The 9,444-nt window shown below is 41.7% G+C and overlaps 1 protein-coding gene and 1 pseudogene across 1 annotated transcript; both read left to right on the top strand.

The window, feature by feature from the left end:
- The first annotated feature begins 2,864 nt into the window (after positions 1-2,864).
- LOC113311715 lies at positions 2,865-4,166 on the top strand (annotated as a pseudogene).
- Positions 4,167-7,384: 3,218 nt separating this feature from the next.
- LOC113311713 lies at positions 7,385-8,508 on the top strand. Its single transcript, XM_026560517.1, has 2 exons — positions 7,385-7,954; positions 8,152-8,508. The coding sequence occupies exons 1-2, from the start codon at positions 7,385-7,387 to the stop codon at positions 8,506-8,508; spliced, it is 927 nt and encodes a 308-aa protein (XP_026416302.1).
- The last annotated feature ends 936 nt before the right edge of the window (positions 8,509-9,444 follow it).

The following is a 9,444-nucleotide window of genomic DNA, read 5'->3' as shown; positions in this document are numbered from 1 at the left end:
AAGGCATGCCAACCACGCCAGCCGCACCACCGTGCCAATGGCATGCCATGCCAGCCACATCTCCGCGCCAAAGGCATGCCAACCATGCCAGCCGCACCACCGTGCCAATGACATGCCATGCCAGCCGCACCACCGTGCCAATGACATGCCATGCCAGCCACATCTCCGCGCCAAAGGCATGCCAGCCATGCCAGCCGCACCACCGTGCTAATGGCATGCCATGCCAGCCACAACTCCGCGCCAAAGGCATGCCAACCATGCCATCCGCACCACCGTGCCAATGGCATGCCATGCCAGTCACATCTCCGCGGCAAAGGCATGCCAACCATTCCAGCCACACCACCGTGCCAAAGGAATGCCAACCATGCCAGCCGCACCACCGTGCCAATGGCATGCCATGCTAGCCACATCTCCGCGCCGAAGGCATACCAACCATGTTAGACGCACCACCGTGCCAATGGCATGCAATTCCAGCCACATCTCCGCGCCGAAGGCATGCCAACCATACCAGCCGCACCACCGTGCCAATGACATGCCATGCCAGCCACATCTCTGCGCCAAAGGCATACCAACCATGCCAGCCGCACCATAGTGCCAATGGCATGCCATGCCAGCCGCACCTCCGAACCAAAGCCACGCCGTCCATGCCTCCATGTCGCTGGCTGCCAAACGAAGGGTTGTAACAATCAACGACCACCCTTCCTTCTGAGATGCAAATCTCAGCCGTCCAAGTTCGCTACCAAACACCTGGCAACTTTTGGCCCAATACCAAGCCCTAATTTTGGCCGCGCCTAAATTATGCCAAAACCCTAATTTTGGCCGCGCCTAAAACTATGCCAAAATCCTAGCTTGGCCGCGCCTAAACCATGCCAAAGCCACGCCGACCATGCCTCCATGCCGCTGGCTGCCAAACGAAGGGTTGCAACAATGAACGACCACCCTTCCTTCTGAGATGCAAATCTCAGCCGTCCAAGTACGCCACCAAACTAAAAGACTTGTGACGACTTTTATTGCCACAGCGCCAAATTCTTTGGCTTGTGCCATCAAAACCTAACTTTGGCCATGCCGCCATCCCTCTTGAATTCTTCCTGAGTTTTACTGTCGGGTTGTTTTAACCCCCTAAACGATCCCAAAACCTAAATATCCCCGTGTAAGGAGATAGAGAATTCTTTTCCTATCAGAATGGAGAGTCGGACCGTCAAAATCCGATTCCGTATGAGAATTCTACAACGATTCTAATAAAGGGCGCTAATTAGGGTTTCAGCGTGTCAAATCCTAATTTAGACAAAGCCGCACGCTGCCAGCGGCTCCCTTCCAAGCTGCATGCTGCCAGCGTCTCTCTTCCAAGCCGCACACTGCCAGCGGCTCCACTTCACGCCAAAGCCATTCCGGCCATGCAACCATGCCTTGGCTGCCAAACGGAAGGTAGCCACGATCAACGACTACCCTTCCTCCTGAGATGCAGATTTCAGCCGTACAAATTCGCAACCAAACGACTTGTAGCAATCTCTTGGCTACGGTGCAAGCTCTTGGCCACGGTGAGAAATTCCTAATTTGGCCACGGTGCCAAAGCCCTAATTTGGCCACGCCAAAGCCATGCCGGTCAAGCAACCATGCTGCTGGCTGCCAAACGGAAGGTAGCCACGATCAACGGCTACCCTTCCTCCTGAGATGCAGATCTCAGCCGTACAAACTTGCCACTAAACGACTTGCGGCAATATCTTGGCTACGGTGCAAACTCTTAGCCACGGTGCCAAAACCCTAATTTGGCCACGCCAAAGCCATGTCGGCCATGCCTCCATGCCGCTGGCTGCCAAACGAAAGGTTGTAACAATCAACGGCTATCTTTCCTTCTGAGATGCAAATCTCAGCCGTACAACCTCGCCACTAAACCAAATGACATGTGGCAACCTTTGGCTACGCTGCCAACTCTTTGGCCACGACACACGCTTAGCTATGCCAATTCTTTGGTCACGACACCAAATCCTAATTAGCCACGCCAAGAGCATGCACAAGCCATGCCAACACCGTGGCCACGCCAATGGCTACCAAAGGAAGGTAACCATAATCAACGGCTAACCTTCCTCTCAAGATGCAAAATCTCGGCCGTCGAAGGTCACTACCGAACCGGCAAGCCTCTCAATCTTAACTTGCCAAACAATAGCAACATGCTACACGTTTTCCACGAAAACACTCGAGAAATCAAAACATGTCACAAACTGGGGGATGCTCATCAGGGTATTGGTCTGGCGGTTTACAGCGTGCGGCGTACACTACGCCCGTTACAAGAAAGTGTCATAAGAGTGAAGCGGTTAGTAAATACAAGGAGTAATGGTGAAACGTTTCCTTCATTATGGAAACATCAATTCCAGGCGTTATCCGTTACCGCTTTCTTCCATTTACTCAATTGTTTCCACTTCTTACGAGACCAGGGTACGTTTCGTTGCGACTTGTATAAATAGGTCTCACCTATTTCCACCAAAGAACAAGTTTTTGGTCAGGAACATACCACACTCAGAAATCACTTTAGCTTCCCAATCTGCTAGCGTTTCACTTTCTGATACAAGTCGTCAAACAACCGCTCTTCCAGAATCAACTATTCTAGTCTCAACACTCTCTTCGCTTCCCTCCCTAAGACCAACCCTTCTCCTTAACTTTGTGACCGAAGCAAGTCTGGAACGACCATTTCTTGGTTTAGGCCGGATTTGTACAGATTGATCTCTCGAATCAAAGTACTCCCTTGCAATACATTGTTTAGGGTTTAGACTCGTTTCTCACCCACACACCCGAAATTACCAAAATCAGCAGAAACTGTTTTCACCCTCAAACAACGAGTAATACCAAATGTAATCTATAGCAAAAACATGTCTTTCCCAATTTTCTTCTTCACTGTCATCTTCTTCTTATCACTTGTTGTTGCCGAATCCATTGGACCTTCTTCGAAGACCTTCCAGTTCATAAATCAAGGAGATTTTGGCAATTATGTAGTTGAATATAAAGCATATTATCGTGCTCTTCCTCTGTTCAACTTTTTTTCTATAACACTACTCCTAATACCTTCACACTTGCTTTGAGAATGGGTTCGGTAGAATCCGACTGTCATGAGATGGGTTTGGGATGCTAACCGTGGAAATCCAGTTCATGAAAATGCCACCTTGACGTTCAGTAAAGATGGGAATCTTGTATTGGCCGATTTTAATGGACGGATTGCTTGGCAGACTGGTACAAGTGATAGAGGCGTTGTTGGTCTTAATCTTTTGTCAAATGGCAATATTGTGCTTTACGATAATGATGGAAGATTTATTTGGCAGAGTTTTGAGCATCCAAGTGACACTCTTTTAGTAGGTCAGAGTTTAAATCTAAATGGTCCTAATCGGATAATTAGCCGTTCATCTGAAGTTGATGGAACTCAGGGTCCTTATAACTTTGTTCTACATAAGGACAGACTGAATCTATATTTCAAGAGTAGAAACCTTAAGAAGCCATTACTTTACTACACATCTGACTGGTTTGGAAACAGTGAAGGACCACCGACTCAAGTCTTGTTCAACACAGCACCAGAAACAGAAGAAGCTTATGTATATGAGCTAACATTGAAATTTTTTGTGTCTAATTCTTCATCTAGAACATCACTCTTGGGTAGTGCCAAATATAATAGCACATCGTCCCTGCTCCGATTAGGATTTGATGGTAGTCTCAAGGTCTATACATATTACGACAAAATTGTTTACGGAGCTTGGGAGGTAACATTTAGTTTGTTTGACCCGACCAGGAACGGACGTTTAAGTGAGTGCAAGTTACCGAGCAAATGTGGATCTTTTGGTGTTTGCGAAGATGAACAATGTGTTGCTTGTCCAACGCCTAAGGGATTGTTAGGCTGGACCAAGAACTGTGCACCTCCGGTGCAACACAAATGTGATATAGATAAGGCTAGCAAAGTGGATTATTTCATAGTCGTGGGCGTTGAACATTTCATGAGCGACTATAGTGAAGGCGAAGGATCTTTGAAATTAGATTTAGATGATTGTGGAAATAAGTGTCGTAAAGATTGCGAGTGCTTAGGCTTTTTCTACAAACAAGAATCCTTATAGTGTTTGTTAGCCCCAGTGTTGGGGATTTTGAGCAAAGTAGCTAACACTTATCATGTTGCTTACATAAAACTTTAGTTACATCAATCCTTAATTAATGATGAGGGATCCCCTCACACTTTTATTATCACACTATCTCACACGTTGGGCGTCATTTTTGTGAATAAAAATCAAACCGTAACCGATTTGAAGCTAATATTTTTGGGAATATGTTCTTCTTACCAAGTTATACATCCCTACCAAAAATGAGTGTATTCCGAGACATATAACACCACCATCTACTACTTTGAAAATGAGCCGTTGAAAATCAACGGATTTCTGGCCGTCGAAATTAAGACCGGTAGATTGTGAGGTTTTATGCTTCTGAATGTGCTCATTTTTGGTAGGCATGTAGAACTTGGTAAGAAGAACATATCCTCGAAATATTAGCAAAAATCCGTTGTGGTTTGATTTTTATTCGCAAAAATGACGTCCAACGTGTGAGATAGTGTGATAATAAAAGTGTGAGGGGATCCTTACTCTTAATGAATATGTTGTTGCCCGTTGAATTTGGGTTTCTTGTAGCTGGGTACAAAGGGGAAATCATTGTAAATATGGCTAAGTAAGGTAATGTACTTATTAACAAGTGTTAGAGAGGAGAGAGACGCTCTGCAACCGTCACCTTATGTCACAGAACCCTTCTTTGAATAATTCTTTCTTAAATCGATCTTTTGCATCATACTTCTTACAAACCCTTCATTGAAACCAAAAATCCGAAACAAATCCTCCTCATGAACTAAAACTCCTAGCTTGATCCCCTCTGGAAGCATCCATCGCCTGAGAATCCCCCCAAGGTAAGTTTGCGCAAACTCAACAGTTTTCTCAGCTAAGTTATCTTTGGTTTTCTGTTTCAGGTATTATTATTGGCACCCTGTTATACTGTTTACTTATCTTCCCAAAATCCCGAACCTCTAAGCAATCCTCTTAAGATTGCTTATCTCCCACTTGACCCGTCTGCCTCTTCTCTTCATAGCTTTCTGTCAGTTGCTGTTTGTATTAAATTCTCTGTCGTGTCTCTTTACCGCTATTCCTTCATTCCCCTCAACCCCTCCTGTAATGCATCACAGTAAAAAATCATATCACACTTCAATGCACCCAACCACTGTAATAACTGAGTTGAATTCAGTTCAAAAAGTAACGAAGTGGTTAACCAAACTCTGGTTATTTGAATTCATGGCAAAACTGTGTACAAAACTATTCAAAATCTTCCAAAGATTATCTATTTGTCAAAGCACATTGAACAACCCAAAAACAAACATGAACATCATCAACAGCCAACCATTGAACACCCAACGAGAAACGGAGTTAGTAGACAGAATGAACACACAACTCTCAATGACTCGGTCTATAACTCTAAAACCAGAAACAATCTCGAGATGCAGAAACAACACTGAACTCATGGTGGTAGCAAGAATATTCTGTCCATTCAAGCTAAATATAAAGAAGATGATGGAAATGTTACAGTTCTTATGGGTACTGGCATATCAACCAGTAACTACTATAGTAAGTGGTTCCACGGAAGCCAACAAGTTCACTATTGAACTGCAATCACGTGTTGATGTCCACCGAGCCATCATATATTCCCCAACAAAATATGTTGCGTGGTTGCTGGTAGTTAAGGCATACCAATTTGAAATCCCGTCATCCATGATACATATGACGCTAGTGAACTTTTGGGCCAGCTTATTGAATCTCCCGGTTGAATTCTGGGGAGAAGGAATACCGGAAATGATCGCAAATAGCATTGGAACTTTCATCAGTAAAGAACTTCCACAGGACTTTGGAAATGCTCGCCCCTTCATTAGATGCTTTTTCCAAATGGATCTAAATGAACGCTTTGATCCCATTTTTGATCTTATCCTGGGAGAACATGATTTTTTTGAGGTTATGCTGTACTATGAGCCACTGCCAAAATCATTCTGCAAAATTTGTAGGATAATCAACCATCCAAGGGAAAAATATAAAGAGCCAAGCAATGATGAATAACCCAATATTTATCTAGATCCGGAACAGCAGGAGGAAGTGATCTTCAATGATGCTAACGTTCAAATGAACTATGATGATTTGGAAGCTGAAACTGCTATGTCAGCTCTCAATGCTCCCAGAGAGTTTTTGAAGCAAGAGACTTGATAAACCCGCAGTTCATTGCACCACCAAACTTGGTGACTCCGGCTATCCCACCAGGTTTCAGCATGAATGTCTCTGATGATGATCTGAGAAGTGCCTTTATCATCCCTCAAATGTGTATAGCGTCAATGAGTAGCTCAAACTCTTCCAAGAGACTGTGGGAGGAAGGAATGGAATTTGCAGCTAATAAATTTCAGAGATGGGACATGCCAAATGAAGAAAGCGACGTTTCAAATGGTTCCTACAACTATCTTCATGGACCACCACCAGAACAAAATATGATATGGACACCTGCAGCTCCTATGGAGGTACCAAACTCAACGGTGTTTACGGAGAACCAAATGGTGTTAATATCCTTAGACGGGATGTCCCAGATGGTGCCCTTATCAAACTGTATGGCTATAACAACAGATCCTCTTCTAGAGATCAACCCAAACGTCAACAAACTCAAATCGGCAATGACTCAGACAGAAGGGAGTGAGTCTCTTCGATCTAAAACAGAAAAGGAAATAGGAAACATTGGTAACCCTTTTCAGATGCAAAATCCGGTGAGTACAATGGAAGGCAGAGTTAAACTCAAGCTAAACAAAGAAAAAATTCTTGAAATACTCAGGGAAGAGGACCTAACAAGATTTGGAGGCGATCTAAACAAAGCCCCCATTATGGTATCCGAAGAAATCACAAATCAAATATCAGTCATCAACTCCAAAGGAGTAGTCATCAATCAAATGGAGAAACCACCAAGAAGGAAAGAAGGCAAAGGAAAATCGATCTATGCCAAAGCAAGGAAAAAATAGAGGAAAAAATCGGCCTGAGTTACGCTCTGAAAATCGGGCGACTGACTCAGTAAAAAATTTCTTCGTCAATTTTCTTTTCTCACGCTCAGTATCATTAATTCAGGTGAAATCCAACCTAAAACTTCATCTGAATCCGTTTATTTTCCTAATGATTAGTCAGTAAATCAAGTGGTTTTATGGATTCTTGTCCTGAATCCACTGTTTTTAATCTTTTAAGTCAAATATGTTAGGTTTCAATAAAGAAAATAACTCTCAGGTAATTCCTTCGATTGAATTACCGGATGATTTGTTTGAAGAAAGCATTAACCCTTGGAGATTTTCTCTTATTGGAAGATGAATTTACAACAAACTAAATTTGTTGATGCTGCTGTTATTCTTCGTCAACAATGGAAATTGACAGGTGATTCTAAACTCATTCCATTAGGAAGAGGTTTCTTTACAATTAAGTTGGATAACGAAACAGATCGTCAATATATCAAGGGAGGCAAATGGGAAGTTCTTAATCAGATTCTACAAATAAGAAAATGGATCTCTAATTTTCGTTCAAAAAGTCAGAAAACTTCTAAAGATATGGTATGGGTTAGATTACCAGGTCTGGGTCTTGAATTTTGGAGTGAAAAGATTTTGTTTAAGATTTGCAAGGAAATTGGTACACCAATCAAATTAGATGAAGCTATTGCTAAATGTGAGGTTGGGTATTATGCAAATGTTCTTGTTGAAGTGGATTTTGCAAATACTATCCCTAACAAAGTTTGGATTGGCACTAAGTATGGTGGTTTTTTTCTTCAGAACATCTCAATTCCTGTATGTCCAAAGTTTTGTTCAACATGTAAAATAGTTGAGTATTCTATTACAGAATGTAGAGTTGAGAAGAACAAGTTACAACAAGCAAGTAATGCTCAGGTCAATAATACTAGCAAGTCTACATCAACTCTTGTTCAACACCAAATTCCCAAAACTAATTCTGCTCATATTCCATTTGATATTTGTGACAGATCAGAGATTGAGAAAAATATTACCAATATTGAAAAAGGCAAAGTACTCAAAGCCTTGAAGAAGATGCAGTTGTTTCCAATGTAGTCACACCAATAAATTTTCAGGTTGCTAGTAGTTTGGCTTCAACAAACATAAACAGTGGGAGATTCAATTCCCTCAACCAAGAGGAATTAGAAGAAGATGATGTGATTAGTGTTGATGAAGAAATCTTAGCAGAAATGGAGCCTCAAAAAAAGATTCATATTACAGAAGATACTGAAGTGGATAGTGTTGTCAAATTTGGAAATGTATTTTCTACTATAATTTCTACTAAAGGAAAACACAAAAATCAGAATATGGAGGTTGAAAAAACTGATCAAGTAAGTGGAGTGGTAAACTTGTTTAATATAGCTGAAGCAAATAGCTTACAAAATAGTACTGTCAATTTTGTTAATGGTTCAAATGGTAAAGTTACTAATTAAGCAGTACAAATTACATCTTGGGCAAAGGTGGTAGAAAAAGAAATTTCAACTTCTTCTTCAGTCAGTCCAAGAAAAAATGTTAAAGGGGTAAAACAAGTTCCAGTCAGCAATAAGTATAACTTCAGAAAGAACCAGGGTAAAGGGGGTACCACAAACCCCCCTCCTAAACAATGAAGATATTATATTGGAATATCAGAGGCCTTAGAAGACAAAGGGATCAAGACAAGTTATGATCTCTGATAAATCAATTCAGCCTATCTCTGGTATGGATTGCTGAACCAAAAGTTCATTGTAGTGCTTCATTTTGTAGCAAATTAAATCTTCCAGGAATGGAAAGAATGATTATTCATAATTCTACTTCAAGTAATAAAGGTAATATATGGCTTTTTTTGGAATAAAAATCTTACTCAACCTACAGTTATATCAATGTCAAGTCAAATGGTAATTGTTGGTGTTGGTGATGTACTTGTCTCTGGAGTTCATGCACATGTTAAGTTAGTGCAGAGGAGATTTCTTTGGTCTGAAATGGAAATAATAAATGATCTAAATAAACCTTGGATTATTCTAGGTGATTTTAATGCTATATTATCTCCAGATGAAAAAATGGGTGGAAGGTCCCCTAACAGAAACTCAATGTTGGAATTCAGTGATTGTCTGAATAAATGTGAACTTCTTCAAGCTCCAAAAACAGGTATGCAATTCTCTTGGTCTAACTGCCAACAAGGAAAGAAGAGAATACTCTGTACACTTGATAGAGTAGTTTTCAATCAAAAATGGCTGCAGATTTATGGTGATTGGGGGTACAAAGTAGGACTGAGGGTTGTTTCAGATCACTCTCCATTATTAGGTGGATGTGCCAGCATCCCAAAACCCAACAATGTACCTAGAAAATTTCAGAAAATGTGAATCTGTCATCCAGAATTTTTGTCAGTAGTG

The sequence above is a fragment of the Papaver somniferum genome, chromosome 9 (assembly GCF_003573695.1).
Source record: "Papaver somniferum cultivar HN1 chromosome 9, ASM357369v1, whole genome shotgun sequence".
Taxonomy (NCBI): domain Eukaryota; kingdom Viridiplantae; phylum Streptophyta; class Magnoliopsida; order Ranunculales; family Papaveraceae; genus Papaver; species Papaver somniferum.
This window is presented reverse-complemented; position numbering and strand designations above follow the sequence as displayed.